Source organism: Cotesia typhae, unplaced genomic scaffold (genome assembly GCF_013202065.1).
Source record: "Cotesia typhae breed Kobodo isofemale line unplaced genomic scaffold, CoteBio_Ctyphae contig_50, whole genome shotgun sequence".
NCBI classification, from domain to species: domain Eukaryota; kingdom Metazoa; phylum Arthropoda; class Insecta; order Hymenoptera; family Braconidae; genus Cotesia; species Cotesia typhae.
In genome coordinates, this window is record NW_027423758.1 from 1,209,835 (window position 1) to 1,230,551 (window position 20,717).

At 33.8% G+C, this 20,717-nt stretch overlaps 2 protein-coding genes across 10 annotated transcripts in view; one reads left to right on the plus strand and one right to left on the minus strand.

Annotated features, from left to right (window-relative positions):
- Window positions 1-20,717, minus strand: part of LOC141531961 (telomerase-binding protein EST1A) — a 54,796-nt gene that overhangs the window by 14,821 nt on the left and 19,258 nt on the right. For 3 of the 9 annotated variants that reach the window (XM_074250080.1, XM_074250079.1, XM_074250081.1), the window contains exons 10-15: window positions 17,874-18,061; window positions 16,409-16,482; window positions 14,806-14,918; window positions 14,075-14,352; window positions 13,744-13,920; window positions 8,604-8,766 (exon numbers count right to left, since the gene is read on the minus strand). In XM_074250080.1, coding sequence (XP_074106181.1) covers window positions 8,604-8,766; window positions 13,744-13,920; window positions 14,075-14,352; window positions 14,806-14,918; window positions 16,409-16,482; window positions 17,874-18,061 — 993 coding nt within the window. The other 6 variants (XM_074250076.1, XM_074250078.1, XM_074250077.1 and 3 more) reach the window with 5 other exon arrangements.
- Window positions 702-2,307, plus strand: LOC141531999 (uncharacterized). Its single transcript, XM_074250150.1, has 2 exons — window positions 702-791; window positions 1,982-2,307. The coding sequence occupies exons 1-2, from the start codon at window positions 713-715 to the stop codon at window positions 2,305-2,307; spliced, it is 405 nt and encodes a 134-aa protein (XP_074106251.1). The 5' UTR covers window positions 702-712.

Sequence of the window (20,717 nt, forward strand, 5' to 3'; positions counted from 1 at the left end):
GAAGCTTACGCCTCATGTGAAAACAATTTTTTAATGTTAACTGCGATTTAGCTTTTAAGTTACGAGTTAAAAAAATAATTATTTATACGTTTATTTCCTCGTGTATATATCAATTAGTATTTATATACAGTAATTACATTTTTAAATGATTAATACTTATCGTAAGGTATCGCGTTGTTGAAATGTTATTTATTGGTCAACAAAAAATTCATTCTGAGTCATTGCGGTAAATCAACTTTTTTTTTTTTTTTTTTTTTCTTAATATCATCTTTATCTACGAAAAAAATCTATTATTATCATTCATAACTCTACAATTATTATTATTATTATTACTAATGCGTTTTACGCCACGCAAATTCTTTAGAGATGATCTAAGTTTTAATGATTGATCAATTGCGCTATATTTTCTGTTATTTCTTATTTTTTCTTTTATAAAGCTAATATTTAAAAAAATTAACCTTAAATTCAATTTTTAAGGCTTATTTCTATGAAATACAAAGAATTGTGAACAAAGTTTGAAGTTTTGAGGTTAAAAATAAACAATGTAGTCAAACTATGATAATCTGTAAGTATTTATTAATTATTTTGACAATATTTAGTTTAAAAATGTTTATTTTACTCTAAATCTTATAAATTTTACATCTCAACAAATCTCTATTTTTATAATTTTTTACAGTTTTAACATTAAATTTAATTTTTAGGACTCATTTCTATGGAAAACAAAGACTTGAAGAACAAAGTATTAAATTTGGAGGTTAAAAAGGAACAATGCGGTAAAACTGTAGGATTTTGTAAGTGTTTATGAATTTTTTTATACAATAATAAAAAATTTATCATAAATTAAAGAAAAACAAGCTTCAAAAAGGGATATTAGAATAAAAAATTCAAACTATAAATAAACTTATAAACAAGCTTAGCTCCCAAAAAAAAAAAAAAAATTCCACAGCAAACAAACTAATAAAATGTAAATATATACTAATTACCAAAATCATAAACAAGTTAAACAAATCTCAGAAGTAAAAAAAAATTAAAATCGACATTAATTACCCATTTACATGAAAAGCGTATATTTATCTATTCAATCATAACGGGACTACCAGTCGTAAAACAAAAATTTAACGACTCTCAAAGAATAAAAGTTTAACGACTCAATAACAACAAGAATAACAATCATTACATGTATAATTAGATAAAAAAAATCAAATCAAATAATTAGAATTACCTAATCCCTAAAATAAAAAAATATAAAAAAAAAAAAAATTCGGTAGCGGTATGCAAGGTAGCCGTCCGAGGTTATCAAGGCGTAAATTAGCATTCTCCGTATGCTGTTAACCGAGGTATTTCGATAAGTTGAAGACGTGTCTCAAGGCGTGCTCAGTAAGTGAATTTGCGCTTAACTCGTCACTCGTCGGCCGAACTCAATGTCCGAGATGTGGAGAGAAAGAAAAATCAACCATTAGCAAGCAATTCTCCGGCGACTCTCCCAGCGTCTGAAAAAAAGTAAAAAGTAAAAAAAATAAAAACTTAAATAAAATACTTTCCAGCTTTTCACGTTCCTTCTTCTTCTTCTTATCCACTCTTGCCTTTTCTCCTCCACCTTCACATTTATCCGGACTGACAACACGGAAATGGTCTTGGGTGCGTGACCAGAAAAATAATATTATATTCTCATTCTCAGATTAGAATAACTTTTAAATAGCTTTAATTAGCTTCCTTTTTCTCTTTCTTCTTGTTAATCTTCTTAATTTTGTCAATCTTCCCCAATCCACAAGACTAATTTGCTAAAATAGCAATCACAACAACGACAACAACTTAAATCCATTATCTTGTTATGATAATGATATTTACTAACTAATCTAACGGCTAGGAGAGGTCGCTAGTCTCTCCGTCCATTAATGTCATTAACGTTACTAGTTATTAGTTATTACGTTATGTGTTACATGGGAAGCTATAGATTGGATATCTTCTGACCCTTTTTTAGCAGACAACCATCTCGTGGATTTGCATGATGGATGCCAGTGGGCCGTGGATGAGATGACCGCCGGTATGCTCAGCACAATCACCATCCAGCTTCACTTAGACCAACACTGGTGTAAATCTTGCTATTGGTACGCTCCCATAGTCTTCAATCTGTGGATGTGGCCAATGTCTGGAGAAACCGCCTGGCCTTTGCCGAGCACTAACCGGCCGCTGACCCACATCTCCAACATAATGTCAAACTGTCAACGACCCTCACTATTATCAGCTACTAGGTTATTGTGTCATTATTTTTCACCCGGCCTTTGTCTTCTCAGGCTATTTAGCTGACCGTTTTGTCAGCATTTCATACATTTTAGTTACTGCATTAAATAATGGACGGTTATTACTGGAGCATGCGTTTACAATGTTATTTATGAGTAAGACTTTTAATTTTCATTAAATTTTACACTACTCTACTGATAATTTTATTTTTAGGGCTCATTTCTATGAAAAACTTCTGATAAGAAACAAAATTTTCCATTTAAAGGTTAAAAACAAATAATGTTGTATAAATGCAATTTTTTATGAAGATTTAGTATTTTTTTTATGCATTAAATTAAATAATATAACCCTAAATTTAATTTTTAAGCCAATTTCTATGAAAATAGAACTTTATGGTTCTAAATTGGTTCTATAAAACGAAGAGTTCCGAAATCTTCCGAAGAGGAACAAAATTAAGAATTTTGAGGTTAAGAAGAAACAATGTGACAAAACTGTGCTAATTTGAAGGTATTAACAATTTTTTTTGGAAAAAATGTTTAAATGTTTAGCCGATTAATAAATTTTCCACAAATTTCAGACTTTTTCTCTAATAAATTCCGCGAAAATTGACATAAACAATAAAACACATGAATTTCTCACGTGTCTAAAAAAAAAAAAAAAAAGACAAGCCTCCAACGTCGCTTCAGAAGACGTGTTAAAAAAATGTAGATAATAGAACTGGCGCCCTGGCAGTTAGCCAGCCGTTTCTCCAACCGATCAACGACCTGTGATCTTGAACTTAGACTCGGTTTGGCGTTCCGCCCGACTTCTGAGAAGCAGATACTTTTTAGTCTTATTCCGATTCGAAATGAATAAGCGATTTTGTGTCGCGGTTAATTGTTACTAAGAAGGAGTCGGTGCTTCTGAGGGAACTCCATCTAGCGAATAGTTAATAATCAATAATAAATAAAATCCCGGTGGTATAATTACAATAATAATTAGCATCGATACAAACTAGCTCTCTAGCATTGGGGATTATTAGAATAATCCAGTGTAATAAATAAAATAGCTCAGAGTTACATATGTAAAAGATAAAAAGGCAGCATACGTGCGAGCAGGCGTTGTGAAGAAGGCTGGCTAACGGTTAACCGTGTTTCATAAAAAAAACTCATGGCTTCTCCAAGAAGGGCCGCTACATCAGCATCTTTTACTTCTTCTTCTTCTTCTTCTTCTTCATCTACTCCTTCACTTCTCACTTTTCGACCCCAACTATCCTACAGCGTGGTTATGTAGTCGGGCCATGTGTGTGTGCACTCCTCCACACGCTCGCTTGGGTATTATACGGCTCCTCTTCCTCCCATATGAGAATGTACCCCATACATTTTAGTCGGGTCTAGTGTTGTGTGTTTTCTTCTCCTACAACAGACCAACAGACGTTGTAATGCCTGATGCCTGAGATGTAACGGGGTCGCAAGTGTCAACGGGCTTTGCCACGCGATCACCGCCTCGCAATAGATGCACTTAGACATTTATCAACCTTTTTTGCTTGCTCGCTTAATTAAAATTTACTTTTATCTTTGTTTTGTTTCATATTTATGGCCATTTATTCCTCTCAAGAACAAACTTTTCATGATATAACCTTCAATTTTTGTTTTAGGGCGCGTTTTTATGAAATACGAAGATTACCGAAGGCTTCCGAGGGAAAACGAATGTTTTTTTTGGAGGTTAACGTCAAACAAAGTTATTAAATAACAGATTTTTGTAAGTTTTTACTAATTTTTCTTCTTACTATCGAATAATTAATAAAAATTTAGCATATTTTAAAAAAAAATTCTTTTTAACAAAAAAAAAAACTTCCGAGGAACAAAATTTTTAACAAAGTTATAAATTAATGATTTATTGCAAGTTTTTATTAATTTTTTTTACAGTATTTTTAAAAATAATTATCAATTAGTATATATCTAAAAAAAACTAAGTAAAAAAAAATATTTAAAAATTAACGAAGACTTCCGAAGTCTTCCGAAGGGAAACAAAAATTTTTTTTGGAGGTTAAGATGAAACAAAGTGATTAAATAACAGTTTTTTTTAAGTTTTTACTAATTTTTTTTTATAATATAATAATTGATAAAAATTTAGTATGTTTGTAAAGAAAATAAGTTTAAAAAAATTTTTTTAATAAAAAAGCAAACCAACAAGTAGAATTAAATTTGTAAACAAGCCTAGATGGCGATCTAAAAAGGAATGTACACCCTTTTATATTTATTGGACTTGAAATGTAACTGTAAATCTATATTGTGTGATAAACGTTGAGAGATACTGTGCCAGATTAAGAGTCTCGACTTACTTGCAAATGACATTCTGAAAAAAATCATTTATAACATTAAGAAGTCAATATATTTATTAATAATTCATGACAAACAATAATACAAAATTGATTTTTATAATTTATTTATTTATTTATACTTTTGTTCATTACCATGAGCACATATTGAAATTTCGATAAAAATAAAACTAACCTAAACGTATCCAAAGGTTACAATATTTTTTTGGTGACGCACTAAACAATAATATATAATCTCTAACTGTGCTCACTAAATAGTTACGGCAGCGCCGGAATGTTCAACAAAATTAAATTGTCTATCAAAACAATAAACTAATCCATTATCACCGACTCAAACAATCTATACTCTATATATATTTTTATATATTTATAATTGTAAAATGCATGACATTTTGATTGGCCCTTCTTAACAAATCTAAGAAAAAAGGTTGGTCATTATTTAGTACATTTTTATTTTATAATATTAAATCTAATATGTATATTCTATCAATCAGTGCATCTAGGACGTAAGAAAAATACTAAACATATATATATATATATATATATATATATATATATATATATATATATATATATATATATATTTATATATTTGTGTTAACATATACTTATAAGTATATACTCGCTATATTTGCATTACTTCTAATACAATTGTCAAAAAATTTAATTCATAGATTATGTCATCTTAAATCTCCAAGAGAAGTCAGAGAGCTCGAAAAAAAAATTACAAAATTTAAAAGTATATTACAAATTGATTACGTAATGAGTAAATTGTGAAAAAAAAAAAAAAAAAAAATTACCGACGATAATTAAGTCTTTGAGAATGCTAAGTACAGAGAAAAATATATTTAGCGTACAGCATAAACAAATATATAAATATGTCTATCAATAACGGCTAATATTTATTATTTATTTATAGGTTAATTAATCGAGCCCGGCCCAGAGCATAAAGTCAGGGACTTCCCGAACTGGAACATCCCGAGCCAGCGCCTTCACCCTCAGGTTCCTGTCTTCAGTAAGTAGAACTACTTCTCTGCGTAGACGTCTAGGTTGTCCTTCATCTAAATTAATTATTAAATTACATATATTCCATCTTAATTTTATATTAAAAATTAAAAGCTAGTTGAAAAATTACAAATTGGTAAAACTGGGCCCTAATTTACCCAGAAATGCCACTCAGCGCCACTAGCGGCAAAATTAGGAACTAAAAATTTGTCCCACCGAAAAAAAAATATCAAATTTGACTATTCAGAATCCAAAATTAGCAACTTACCGACAGAAACTTGATCCTTAGAGCGGCAAAGGCTGAGACAAGTGGTAAGAATCTTGTCATCATTGCTGGCAAGCTCATTAAGTCTTACATCATCTTCAGCAGTGAAGATACTCGAAGTGAGAACAGTCCCTCTGGTAGTAAGACACCTGATAGCCGGATTCTTGCTCCTAGCGAATGCCAGAGCCACTTTCGCGGAATCCGCCACCCTGGCAACGTGTTCCGGATCCAGAGAAGCTTTGGAACTCGGAGGACAGTCCCTAGAATCAGCTCCACGCGCCAATCCTTCGAGCTCGCTTAAAACTACAGATCAGAAAAGTACCGGGGAAAATATTGAAAACTATTGCCTAGATATTGAACTTAGCGTTATAGAGGACACGAGGTCAAAACCCTATTCTCCTTTAGCGCCCTCTTTAATCTTCGGCGAGGCATCGCCCACGCCCGTTCTGTGGTCAGGGGTCTGCTGGCCAATAGGCTCGAGCCTCATGCCCACACATGCATTCATGTATGAGCCGTGAGAACCTAACTGTGAAACTCACCGTTGCTGCTGCAGCCCTCTTTCCCTCTGATCATTCTTCGGTGGTTCACTTGCATACTACGTATATATTCCACACTCACACATCTACGTCATATATTAAATATATTGAATCCCGTGCCGTCGTTTGCATTCGTTTAGCCCGCTAAACCATCAACTTCAGCCAGACAGAGGAGCCACCGGTCAAAGGGCAAAGAGAACCCGCTTTTGCCTCCACCTTACTTTCGTTTTTCAAATAACAAAGCTAAATATTTATGTGCGTTAATATTCCCGACAAAGTATCCAAAAAAAAAAAAAAAAAAAATTTTATTTTAATTTTCAGTAAACTTTCTTATTTATGTGCGTTTTTATCAAAAAATTATTGGGCTGTTAAAACTTTATACCTAACCCTCCATCTTACGGCTTTAAATTATATTACTTTTAAAATATCACTATATTGTCTTTCAAAGTTCAATTATGCAATAACTAATTTAATAATTAAAACGGCTACTAAATTTCTGGGAACAAAAGACAAGCAAAATTACAATCTTTTGTTCCCGAAGAATGCGCTAGGAAGAAAAGCCGCCATCTTGTTAACCTAAATCATTCCACATTCTTCGAATTCATTAGACCCGTCATTTGTAATGAAATTTTCAGCTTAACTCCCGGAAATTGGTAAATTAAACAAAAATAAACTAATTACCGTGAGTAAATAACTAATTTGCACTTGTAAGCTACAATTAACCTCTAAAATTTCCCGAGTTTTTCATCACTGCTTGCAATCCCATTAAGAGGATTAATATTTCATGCGGAAGCAGTTCGCCAGATGGCGCTCAATGTTAAAGTTTAATATTTTAGTAGATATTGCTGTTAATATTTAACGGGGTATCTAGGGAAGGAAACTGTTCATCATTGTCCGCTTTAAATTTAGGGCTTCCAAGTCTAGACACACGGACTCACACGTATTCGTTCACATTGGAGTGAATGCATTGCGAGATTAGATGATGGTAGAATGAATTATGAAATCCAAGTTATCAAGTGTAATATGTCATAACAAAACGGTCACGATTTTGACGAGCAACCTTTCGGAAAGGTCGAATTAGCGTGTTAATATAAACAAAATGGTGAATTTGTTGACGTCCATGTCACTGTAATTTTAAACGGTGATAGGACGGATGATAATCCGGGTTTAATAAAATAATAATTTGTTATTATTGATGAAATCTTTTCCGGGTCTTTAGCTAACTATTTATTACCGATACCTGGGAATTGCGTCATATAATATGTTAATCCAGTGAATTGTTGAGAGCGTGATAGTTCTTAAAGACCAAAATCAAATGATGTGGAATTTAAGTTTAATAACAACGTCTGGCGTAATGTTTTGGACGATTGTAAATTCGGTATGAGTTGAGATTGGATTTCTGTTTGCGAAAATGAGGACCCTGGAAAATAGATTAAAGCTCGTCTTGTTGACGGTGGGGTGCTTAGAGTGGTATATTTGCACGTACCCGGAAAGCGGTACGTTGGATCGATTATCGGCATAACAACAATGATAACAATGACATGAGCAATAAAAAAATTAACAAAGGGAGCGATTTACGCGCCAGATGCTACCACACGATCTCTTTTATCGGTAACCTTTTTTTTTTTTTTTTTTTTTTTTTTGTTAAAGTAGTAAACGAGTAAAAAGGCCCGAGTGAGACTCTCCAAGAGAAGAGAGATAGTGATACACTCTGAGGGAACAAAACGAAGTGCATTATTTCAACCGCGACAAAATAAACTGCTGTTGAATACGGAGGAATTCAAGCTTACAACATACCGAAATATATACAGACAAATAAGAAATTTGGAATTACAATCACGAATGGATTCGACAAAATAATTGTAATTCCGCGGTCATTTTTTAATCTTTTTCCTCAAACTTAAACTTAAACATTTAACATAACTGAGAGTATTTAGTTATAAGTTACATGAGTTACACCTTAAAATTCATTTGATAACAATAATAAATAAACGTGGACGAATTTTTTTAACATTTCAACGCCTCCCACTCGTAAATATCAACTCCAGATGGCCGATTCGCTCCCCCGGGATATAATCGGACTTTTGAGGTATTGCAAGACTCCTCCTATTCTTAGTAAATGTTAGCTACAAGTCCTTTCAATATATATTTGCTCTAGGGAGGCTTTTTAATGCTCAACGCATTTGATTTTCCGGAAAATCATAATAATAGATTACCAATTTTAATTCAAACTCACCAACAAGAGGAATCATCAAAGTGAACAAAGGCTGAGTCCCAGAAGTAGTCTTAGCGATGCGCTGCAATTGTGGCAAGTAGTCAATGAAGCAATTAGTATCAGGCACCAATTGTCGGGGCCTGACTTCAATTTCTACTGAGACTGATGATTTTTGCAGGATCTCCTGAAAAACAGAAGACAAAAGGCAGGTAAAGAAAGATGGATTATCGAAATAGATATAATTATTTAGGGATTATCTTAATGGGTTTGTGTTAAGTCCGTTCATTAATCGATAGCAAGTACGGTTCGTGGTCCTACATAAATCAAGCTTATCCAACCGACCGACTCCAAGTAAGAACATATATATATATATATATATATATATATATATATATATATATATATATATATATATATATATATATATATATATGCGACCAAGAGTTGAATCTATTTTCCCTCGCTGACGCTACATCTGCTAATCCATAATCATTATTATTTTAATAGAGAAAAAAAAATTTTTTCCAATATTTTTTCTGCTGGGAATTAATATTGGAATTGCTCTACTAATAGGTGCTATTTTTGTGAGCACTAACCGTTTATTGAATGTAATTTTAGAATGAAAAAACTCTCTCTGTACTTTGTTTATTGATACAGAAAAAATTCCGGGGCTTAATCTACAAAATGAATAATTTCCATGTATATAGGTTATATTTACCACGCCGATTCCTTATTGGCTAAAAAATCAAGGCGCGTAATTTAAATTCCTAGTTACTAACTAAATTTAAATAACTTAACCGGTATTTTAATAATCACAATTCATATTTTTACAACAAGAAAACTCCCTCCCTTTGAATACTGATAGGACAGATCCTTTTTTCCAGTGTGGCAAAAAAATAAGTGATTAATCATCGTCGACAGGATGGTGCGAACCCCCGGAGCTTAGGGTATACAAAATCCGGTGATAATTCAGAGCTTTTTGTGGTTTAGCAGCCCCGAACAAATTATTCAGCGCTTGGACGCCGGACTGCAGAAGAAAGAGGAAATAAAAGTAAAAAGCAGTAACTGGAAATAATGGTCAATAAAATGAGTGTTAATGTAACTTGGATAATATATTAACCGATAATGGTATTCATAAGCGCAACAGTTGCATTACAAGGATGCTCACGTGTAAAGTTGCTCTCTTAAATCAGACAAGCGAGTCTTGTGTGTGTGTGTGTGTGTGTGTGTGTGTGTGTGTGTGTGTGTGTGTGTGTGTGTGTGTGTGTGTGTGTGTGTGTGTGTGTGTGTGTGTGTGTGTGTGTGTGTGTGTGTGTGTGTGTGTCTCTAGGCGTAAGATCGTCTCTAGTCAGGCATAAAGTACACCCACGTGTTTAGTGGTACGGGAAAGGAATCACCCGATGACAGGTTTGAGCACCTGGACTATATCAGGGTCTCACTTCCTCTCACCATAGATATTTCTGGTATTTTCATTACCAAAGGCATTAATTTAACCTCTATGGACATCTAATCGGTAAACATAATATAACGGCAAGGTTAAGTATATTTATATTTATATTTATATACACATATAATAATAATAAATATACTTAGTAAAATAGCAATCTGTTAATAAATATTATCTCGGGATTACTAATGAGAGATCTCACCCGGAAGGTAAATACACTGGATTTAAGATCTAATTCTCATCATACAACAGCATACAACAGCATACCAATACCCGACTAATACCAACTCGGATATATATTTGTTGTACGTTGTTGGTTGTTCTTAATATAACAAGAATCTTGGCTTACAATTCGCTGGACAAGAGTTTACGAGGAAGGTGTGTCGAATGGGAGTCAAGTAACATATCTAAGATAGAAATTGATATCACGATTTATTAGTGATAAACCCTACCGGGTACTTTGCTTTTTACTTTATTATTTATACCAGTATTTATATATTTATTACGGGACGCCGACGTTCATTTCATTAAATGTAATAACCTGTAATTATATATTAATAACAACTTAACCTACAGATTTATTTTTTTTCATTTAAAGTTTCAGTTTCATTTGCTTTTATTTATTTATTTATTTATTTGTTCTGGCACGGTAAGTCTCCTTGTTTGCCGAAAAGGACCTACCAGCCAGGGAAATTTGGCAACCACGCTCCGAAGGGAGAGATAAAAGGAATAGGGTGCCAAAGGAACACTGTTATCGTGGCCCTGCAGACTGGGGTGGAAATTCCCACAGGAAAAGACGTCTCAATCAAACTTTAACAGATAAATTCGGCTCTGAGTTATCCAGTCTTTAATTATGTAGAAATTGTTTGTTTTTTATAATTGCTTTTTTTCAAATTTCTTTTCATTAAATAATCTTGTCGTAGATTTTTATTAATTACCATTAAATATTAATAATAATTAATTATTAAAAATTAATACCAAAGTTAGAAGCAAGAATTTATGATTTAACAGAAGTCAGTCTTTAAATTTTATCCACGTAGCGATTCCAGTTTCACGGGCAATGTCCGGTGATATTCATTTTTGCGATTAAAGAATGTGAAGAAATATATATAAAACGAAAATCTCTTTTTAATGCTAAAAAAATCAGTTGCAGTTGCACCCGAAATTTAAGGTTATGCAATGGTTACTTTATAAATTCTAGACGCGTGACTCGGAAATTAAAATAACCGTTTGCGAAAAATGAATTTGCGGACAATCGCTACATATAGATGGTTATATATAAATATATATAAAAGGACACATTGAATCTGAAATCAATAACGAGGTGTCCGTAAGAGATTACTAATTCAACGTGATAAATATAACCTACATGGAAATTATTCATGAAAACTCGCCAGTTTTGTAGATTCGGCCTCGGAATTTTTTCTGTATCAGTAAACAAAGTACAGAGGTAGTTTTCTCATGGTAAAAATTTATATGAAAAATAATAATACTATAGTACGTGTGATGTTGTCAGTCACGTGGACATTTTTAAACTATAGTAAATTCCGAGTTTTCCCGCGCATCTTGTGTTTTTTATATTTATGTCCAGTCTATTTATAATATATAATCTGAAAGTGAATTAAAACAATTATTATAATTCTAGATACAGCTTTAAAATAAATTTAAATAATTATTCATTTGAATAGTTGTTAAAAAATGAAATAATGTCAGTAAAGTGAGGTTACAATCATTTGATATTTTGACTATAGTAAATTGAAGTGTTGTGATAGTATACCTAAATTTACATTTAATAAACGGATAGTGCTGACTAAAATTCCACCTATTAGTAGAGAAATTCCAATAATTTTCCTCAGCATTAAAAATATTGGAAAAATCCTGAATTATTAAAAGAGTTTAATAGTTATAATTCGAAAATAAAGTAAAAAGATAATACAAATAGACGGAATTGAAATTTATTTAAAGAGTAACGTCAGACGGGTAAAAGAAGTTGAGAGTAAACTACGACGAGCCCAGTCACCGAGAAATTAACGAGAGACTCTCGAGTATATACTATATATAAATAGCGGCGAAGCGCCACTACACTAACAGAGTATAATTAGTTTAGAGTAATTAGTCTCGCGCGGTTTCTCTCGTTCTCGTCGCTTACTAACCTCCCCTTTACTTCTACATTACAGCAACCGAACCTCACTCTCTTTATTCTTATTCTTTATCATCTTCTTCTTGGTTTAGTCTTCTCGACTTATTTCAGCTATTATCATTATCATTATTTTTCACGGCCTTGAAATAATCCTGAGATACAAATTAAAGACGACCGTAGCAAGTGAACTGAGTTAGTAAACTTTTATTTTCCGAGTGTAACCTCTCTTCATAACATACAAACCGGAAGGACGTGTAATTGCACCTTTTGCAAATTACATTCTCAGTATTTAAAATAAATATTATTTATGCTGATTCCGGTTATTTATATTCCTTTTTTTTTTTTTTTTTTTTTTTTTTTTTTCGTATAAAACTACGTTCTTAGATTGGGTAGCAAGCGGATCGATAAATCTCGTCGGAACCCAAACTGTATTATTTATTTTAGGAGATACTATTGTGATGCTGATGCATCGCTTTAAACTTGATCCTCTTTCGGGTCACCAAAAAGTCGCATATCTTGTGAGATACTGCTCATTAGTCACGTCTGATAAAAATTTTTCAAGTTTATTAACATATAACAGACGCATTAAGAGCTTTCATGTGTGCGGATGATAAAAATTTTACCCTTTAAAGTCAGATAAAAAAAAAATAATTAATTTTAACTACTTACTCTTTCATTAGATCTGAAAAAAATTAAGTTGATAAAAATGGCCAATACTGCTTAAAATTAATATTTTTAGTGTCGTTAATATTAATTATTTTTGTGAATTTAAGTTCGCAAATTATTCCGACTATTAACCAGTAGTTAAAATTCTTAATTACACTAAACAACGTTATTAAAAATCCAGTTTACATAATCGTCGACTATTATCATAAAACTCCGAAATCAACCCAGATGCATGCATAATTCTCAATAAAACTCTAATCATCCTGGAAACAAAATCTCAAACAAGTCAGACAAGTTTCTTAGAGTTGACTGACAACAAAAATCCGTATTATTTTAGTAGAGCATCTGATAAGCGAAAAAATTCATCGAGTAATGCCGGATTGTATGGGAATTAGGGGAAAAAAAATCTTCCGTTAACAAAAACAGTTCAATTAACTGGATTACGTAAAAAAAAGTACGGTTGTCACCTTAAATCTTTAAATTAAACTGCAAAAACGTTTTGCATGTTTCACGTCCCGTAACTCTAACTCGCATGTACTTAGGCTCTGATAAATTTGTTGTATTAAATCACATAAACTGAGTAGTTAACATTGGAATACAGATTAATATTTATTTATTCATTGTTTTTTTTTTTTTTTTTTTTTTTTTTTTTTTCAATCGTTGATTTACGTTAGATTTAATTGTTAATTTAAAAAAAAAAAATCTTTTCATATTTCTGATCGATTGAGTATATTGAAAAAAATTTTCAGATAGTAGCTAGTATAATCCAGATTATAATGAGTATAATCCAGATTATAATGGGTATAATCCAGATTATAATGAGTATAATCCAGGATAGAAGCAAATAAATAAATAAATAAATAAATAACAGTTTTATAACAGGATAATTGTAAAACAAAGTGACCAACCTGAACACGTTGACGATGACGCTCTTGCTTTCGCTGACGTCTTTCCAATTCTTCTTTCCGCTCAATCAGCAGTCGTATCTCGGATTCCGCAAGCGAATCGTTGGATAATCGTTTCAATAGAGACGTCGGCTCTTCTTCTCCTTCGCTGTAGCTGTCCACCAGCAATTCCGAATCACTCTTTAAAAATAGTTGTGATAAATAGTATCTAATGAATTTGATTATTCGACTATTGATCAAAACGAAGATGATGATGATGATGATGATGATTATCATGATCATCATCATACTTGAAAAGCTATAAATAGTTTCCGGATAAAGGAGGATTTGTTACCTGCTCGGGAGGGGAATTCGGAGAACTTGTATTGGACGTCTCGACCAAAGAAACGTATTCGCTTACGCCGAATTCGTTTTTTTGTAGCTTCAGCACCGGTGTCTCAAGACCGCAAAGGAAAACTTGTCCGAAAAACAATATTTTTTGTATGCGTAAGCACACCTGGGCCACCTCCATATCCTCAGTTTTTTCGGCGTAAAACGAATCCTGGGGATTCGACATCAGAGGCGTGAAACCAGACAACGTTTCGTCCTCAGGTAGTTTTACCAAATTAAGTTCTAAAAAAAAATTTTATTAATTTATCTTGATGTTGATTTAAGTGATTCATGATTCACAATTTACAAAACAAATATTTGTTTAACTAGAACAATGAGCAACTTCATGGCCGAATAAAATTACAATTGCGAATTATGTCATCCGAAACTTTTGTTAATAATATTTCATAAAACCGGTTTATGATTTATTTTTTTAATAACTATTGATCGAATGTAGTAAGAAAGAGTGCTAAAATTTTATTGATACTGACGAAAATGTCGTAGATAAATTGAATTTTAATATAAATCTGAAACTAGTAATAAAGTTGGTCGGCCCCTCGGCTGGATTAATGGAATTTACGGTCCAAGTGGCAATTACCGGGATGTACTCTATGACTAATAGAGGTGCCCCTATCGAGAATGATGACTAATCGTGTTATCTGTCGGTTAACGAGTAAAAAGAGAGAGGATACTCACCGTTCTCCCGTCCAATGGCTTCACGTGCGTGAATAACTATTTTTCGCGGATAGGCCAGCTTTTCTAGGAGATTAACCATCGTCGCCAGTCGGCTCCAAGCGTCTCCTACCGGGCTGAAATAAAAATAGGGAGAAAAAATAAAAAAAAAAAATCAGCTGTGCCGGAGATAAATATTTAAACAGCCGTTAATTATTTAGAACAGTGAAAAGGTCATTTGAAATAAGACAGTTGAGAGAATCTTGAGTAGATGATAGACCTAAGGCTCCGCTCGGTAAGTCCGATTCGTCTCGATGGCTGTCGTCCTTGCCAAGGCGACGCTTGACTCACGTACACGTAATTGTTAATCGTTAACGAGAAACAATAATTAACTTATCCAGCCGGATAGTAATGGTTGCGCAAACCCGTAAGATTTTTCTCCGTCTCAGTTACACTCATTTAGCGAATGCTAAATCTTAAATCTAACTCTCTTGCTTTTAGTGTCCCTCCTTTTCTAGGTCTACACCGGTCTCGGTCTTGCATCGGGAGTCGAGGGCCTTGGGACTCGTTTAATGGCCGATAGATTGCATCGCTCGGATGATCGCGTCTGCAGAAGCACAGCGCGGCAGCTCTGCCCTCTTCAAGTTCATCTTTTTATCCCTTTTTTTTTTATTTTTTATTTATTTATTTTTTTTTTGGTTTGCTTCTTTATATCGACTTACCGGGGATCAGACTACTCCATTCGTCTCAGTCGAATTGAATCTCCGAGTTATTTTCTATAAGATTCATCTTTATTTTATTTTATTTTTGTTTATTTATTTTAACAAAATACTTTTATCTTACTTTATCAAGCCCAAGTGATTTTATTTTAAGTAGATATAAAAATAAATACTCTCAAAGGTATAATATACCTTAATATAACCCGTAAATTGTAAATCTGAGAGGATGTGGATCATCCTTAGCGGCAACCGTGACCTACGATTCAATGCATTAATTTAAATCACGTTCAACTGTGCCTACTCTATCGTACACAGATGACAGAGCGGTTCACCAACCTCTGTCATATGTCATACGGATTAATATCTCTCGCCAAGGTCGATTAGCGTGACTAGTTACTGGCGTCTAGGTTATTCCCCGATCATTTTTAAACCCCTCATTTAAGCCAACACAAACTACTAACTTAAATCTATTTTTACAACCCAATAATTTTATCCTTATATTACGTAATTAATCCAAAAACTATAATAGTTTATTCACATTGACCATCTGAAGTGGCGATGACATAAAAAAGCCAAAGCATTCAGAATTGTTAGCAGACAGCTGCGCCATCTGTCAGGACGTCAGCGTAGCTTAGTATTACCAACAGAGCTTCTGTTAGGGAAAATAGTTCGATAGTTTTAAAAGTTTTAAACTAATTATTATGACCTCGGCTTCGGAAATTCCATTGTCCGGTACACTCTCGTTTAATTGTTAATTAAGGGAACCACCTGATCAGTTTACCTCCACCTTTAACTAGTAATCCGATACCGCTAGTGGTTCTGATAAACTTTTAATGAATAATTATCGATTGCGGTTGTTTTAATATTTAATTTAAAAAGTTTATTGTTTAATAAGTTTCAAAACTTACCCAACTCGATAATCTGTACAAGAGGGCGGTGGGTTCCAGACGGTACTGTGGCAAAGCATCCAGTCGCACCAGATCTGGAGAAAAAAAAAAAAAAAAAAAAAAAAAGAAAGAAAAAAAAGAATGAAGAATTTTAATAATAAATTACAAATTAAACGGTTAGTTTTTGTTGAGATATTAAAAGCTGCCCAGGAAGAAATACATGTTAATATTTCCCGGACAGTAATAAATATCTGAGATGTGTATGTGATGTATTTACGAATACTGTTACCGCATACCTCTCACCTCATTCTGTCTGGCTTATCGGGGATATTAATGACTCTGTTGGCTAGTAACTAAATTTAGACTATTATTTAATATTTATGTATCCACCCTTGGATGAATTTTATCTTAGTACACTGCAGTGGTATTCGAAATATCTCAATATTCTCTGATAAAAAAATTTATCCAGCCTTTAAAAAACAATAAACCAATAATAAATAATCAAGATTCCCGTTAACAATCCGATAGATCAGGATCTCGATCAAGATTGGTGAAAAGATTCCCGCTAGATTCGCTGATGAGTCTTTTCTCTCTTCAATTTAAAATAACAAAAAAAGCGCAAGTTGTTTTAAAACCGTATTTTTTTTTTTTATAAACAAACACGCGTTGAAAGTCCCTCTAACACAAGATGAAATGCGAATGGTATCTCTATTGGCAAGCTGCCGAACGTAGATATCGATCAAGTATCGGGAAAAGATAGATAAAGCGAATCTATTTATCTATCTCTTTCTCATGGATTCTCTTCCGCGGCGGGATAATCGCCAATGAGAAGAGAGATAAAATAATAGAGAGAGAAAAATGCCGGTAGGAATCTATCGAGCACGTACAATGCAGACATAACTATCTTCGTCTTAGTCTTGTGAGGGGTCGAGGGGTTTTCTTGTTTTTATTCTCAGTTCGAGTTGTTCGTCTTCTTCCTCTTGTTATTCCCGGTTGTTGGCTTACACAGTAGATACTTCTCATCGATTCTCTAATGTTATAGATGAACCCTACACGCATTCGATAGGTGCATTAATCGCACCCGCTTTAACGTCGTTGCATAATAAGCAGACGGAGAATAAGATCAAAAGGTATGAATAACTAAGTATAAGCCGAGATATAAATAAATAAATAAAATACTGTGTACGCGGACTTTAACACATTGGCCACCAAGCGCGGATCATCGTAGGTGCAACTCTAAAACCTTTGGGTTAATAAATCCTGAGTGTAGAATAGCTTCAACGGTCCAACAACCACCGGAGGAAATCGGATCGAAGGTAACTTCGAAATTAAAGTGCCGCTAACGCTGAGAAAGGTTATTAATTTTCAATTCTACGTTCATCCTTGCTCACGAATTCATTAATTATGTTACATCAGATAACGCACAACATCTGAGTTACATTATACCGAGGAAAAAGAACTAGTTAGTAGGCAAAAGGATCCTTACCTTGATAGTCGGCAAGAGGACCTGCATGTCTTCATCAACAATCAGCCTCGGGCGTTCCTTTGCCGCTTTATCCAGCTCTTCTCTTAGAAGCGCGACACTTCGCTCGAGAATCAGGTTGAACATCTGCAGCGACACCACTAGGGCGCGTTCCTGTACTTCCGAGCGATATCCCTGCGCCATTTGGGAATCTGAAACAGAAAGAAGCTCGTTGGTTAGCACGAAACTATAAATAATGAGTAAATATTTTGAAATGGCTGAGAATCTAGGGACAGGATGAAAACTCCTCACGAATAGGCTTTTCATTATCTTGTATATCCATCGAGGATAATCGACATATTCAACATTTCAGCGTGCCCTTTCATCCCGCAGCGGCTATCGAGAAAAATGTAGCCTCGTAGCTCTCTACTCTGGGATAGTAGAAAGAAGGAAGAATATACGCGAGGTTGTGTTTACGAGGGTGACATTGCCCGCGGTCTCTTTCATCCTAGGAAAATACCGTCCATACTACCGATGCTGTTTGTTACTCGCCGGAATCAAGTCTCTGAAGATTTTGCCGATCACTAAGTAAATATTGCACATACCCTGGACATTGATCCGGCATGCCGACTTTTGTAGTCAAAATATTCATTAATTTTATCTACTTTATACGTATATGACTTTTTGGTAAAAGTTAGTTTTTAGAAATTCCGACAGGTAGCGTATTGTCGCTAAATTTTCTTCTTTGTGGAGAGTTATTTTCCAGGATATAAGTAATAAACTAAAAATAAATTTTTTTTTTCCTTATAAAAGGAGGAAAAATCAGGAGAGCGTTGCCGTGAAATGAAAATAATTTTTTTAAAGGTTAAAATTAGTTTATAGGATGTTCGTGAGGCGCCTTGAGAGTCTCGGCGTGATTACTACGCCAAGGTGTCGTTAAATAATTCAATTGGCTTCGTTGAAACGTTATAAGTTATAATTGACCCTTGGGCGTCTTCCTGGAGGGTGATATTTACTCAGATCACTTGTTGGCCAGCCCACTCAGACAACGACGAGACATCACCAAGTATATCTCTTGAGTCTATCAGAACGCCCTGCTGTCAATAATATGAACGGGCCAATCGAGGTGGTTATTATCAACTATCTCATTCCCTCATACTCGGTTATTTATTTTTCATTGACTCTCAGCATTAACTCATACAAGTTTTATTTTCCATTATTAAATATTCATCATCTTTTAATTCACATGATGGCTTTTTAAAGTAGAGGTAAAGCAACGATCGATTTTATTATTTCTTAACTGAAACAACATCAAGTAAATAAATATGAGGTTAAACGGTTTACTCCTGTTGCTTCATTTAACTTGTCGCATATAGTTATTTAAATATTTTAATTCATTCCAACTGAATGGTTTTACCATCGATAATAATATACATAAAATCCCCTTTATAGATATTAAAATTAATTAAGTTTATCGCGAGTTAAATAAAGTGGGTATGATGATTGCGGGGCAATATCAATTCACCGTTAAAGTGTTCTCGTTAAGGTGCCTTGATGAAGAACGCCTTGACGTGGATATATACTTTCGCCTAAATTGATCTTCCTACTCAGGCACCCTTTTACGATACCGTCAAGATCGATTTAATGCATAACGTCTCTGTACGGTGGATTTCAATAAAAATCACCGGAAAGACCGGCTTTTCAATATCAATACTATCTCCTTACACTTAACTCCCCCTTAACTCCATCGACAAGATCGATCTTCGATTATATATATATAAGAATAAATTTCAAGTTAGTTAATTGTCAATGGGTATAATAATTTTATTCAACGATCGATTTAATCACAGATTGTGTAAGATAACTCTTAAAACGTATCATTTTACGAGGATGATGACGAAATATTCGTGTCGCTACATTACTCACTGGGATTTATTATAAATTATAGCTAAAAAAATACGGGGAATTGTTTATTGAGATCCATCAAAAAAGGGTAGTTATATGGTTATATATGAGGAGAAGAAACTCCCAGATTATAAAGTGGTATAACTCGGAATGAGCAATGAGCAATGCTAATGTAACTACTCAACTGCTCGTGGTAGAACGCGTCCGATTACGATATCCCACTCGGCATGTGAGTGCTTAGGAGATATATAACTCGTCGGAAATACCTTGAAGCCAACGACCCAGGAGACAAATAAGCGTGATGATCATCACGCGATATCTTCTACAACAACTTTTGTCGTTAATTTTAGCAAGAAAATTCAACTCAAGTCTATTTTAATCCAACCTGTTTCCGTTTTTTATTGCAAACGGAAATAAATTATGGTAATACTCCATATGATTATATGATTACGATGAGAAAAATTTGGTTGCTGAAATCTATACTTTTTGCAACATTCTGACGAGCTCAAGACGGCCTTGACGAGGCCTTGCGAGGTCACCGACTTGCTGCGACACAGCTTATTTTCTGCTGGTTCATCTCTATCAAACTGCTCAATCAGATCTTGAGGATCTGCTCCATAACACGTTGATTTGATTTCTAGAGTTCTGGATACCAAAACTTTTGATATATTAACAATAGCCTTGAACCCAAAAGAGCCATAAACTTTAATAACACAAAGTTAACAACAGATAAATTCGTATCGTTCTAAGAAACTAAAACCTCTTTTCTCGATTTACTTTACTTGCCGAGGATTTTTTTAGCTTCCTCACCGCTTCTTGAGTGTAATTTTTTCTTTAACGCCTCGTCGACGATCGTGGCCTTGCGAATGAAAATCTTTAACCAGAATATGTCATTATAATTATAGAGTATCTCGGTGGTGGATTCTGTTAGTTAGATCGCGTGTTTGATGAGACACCCCATCA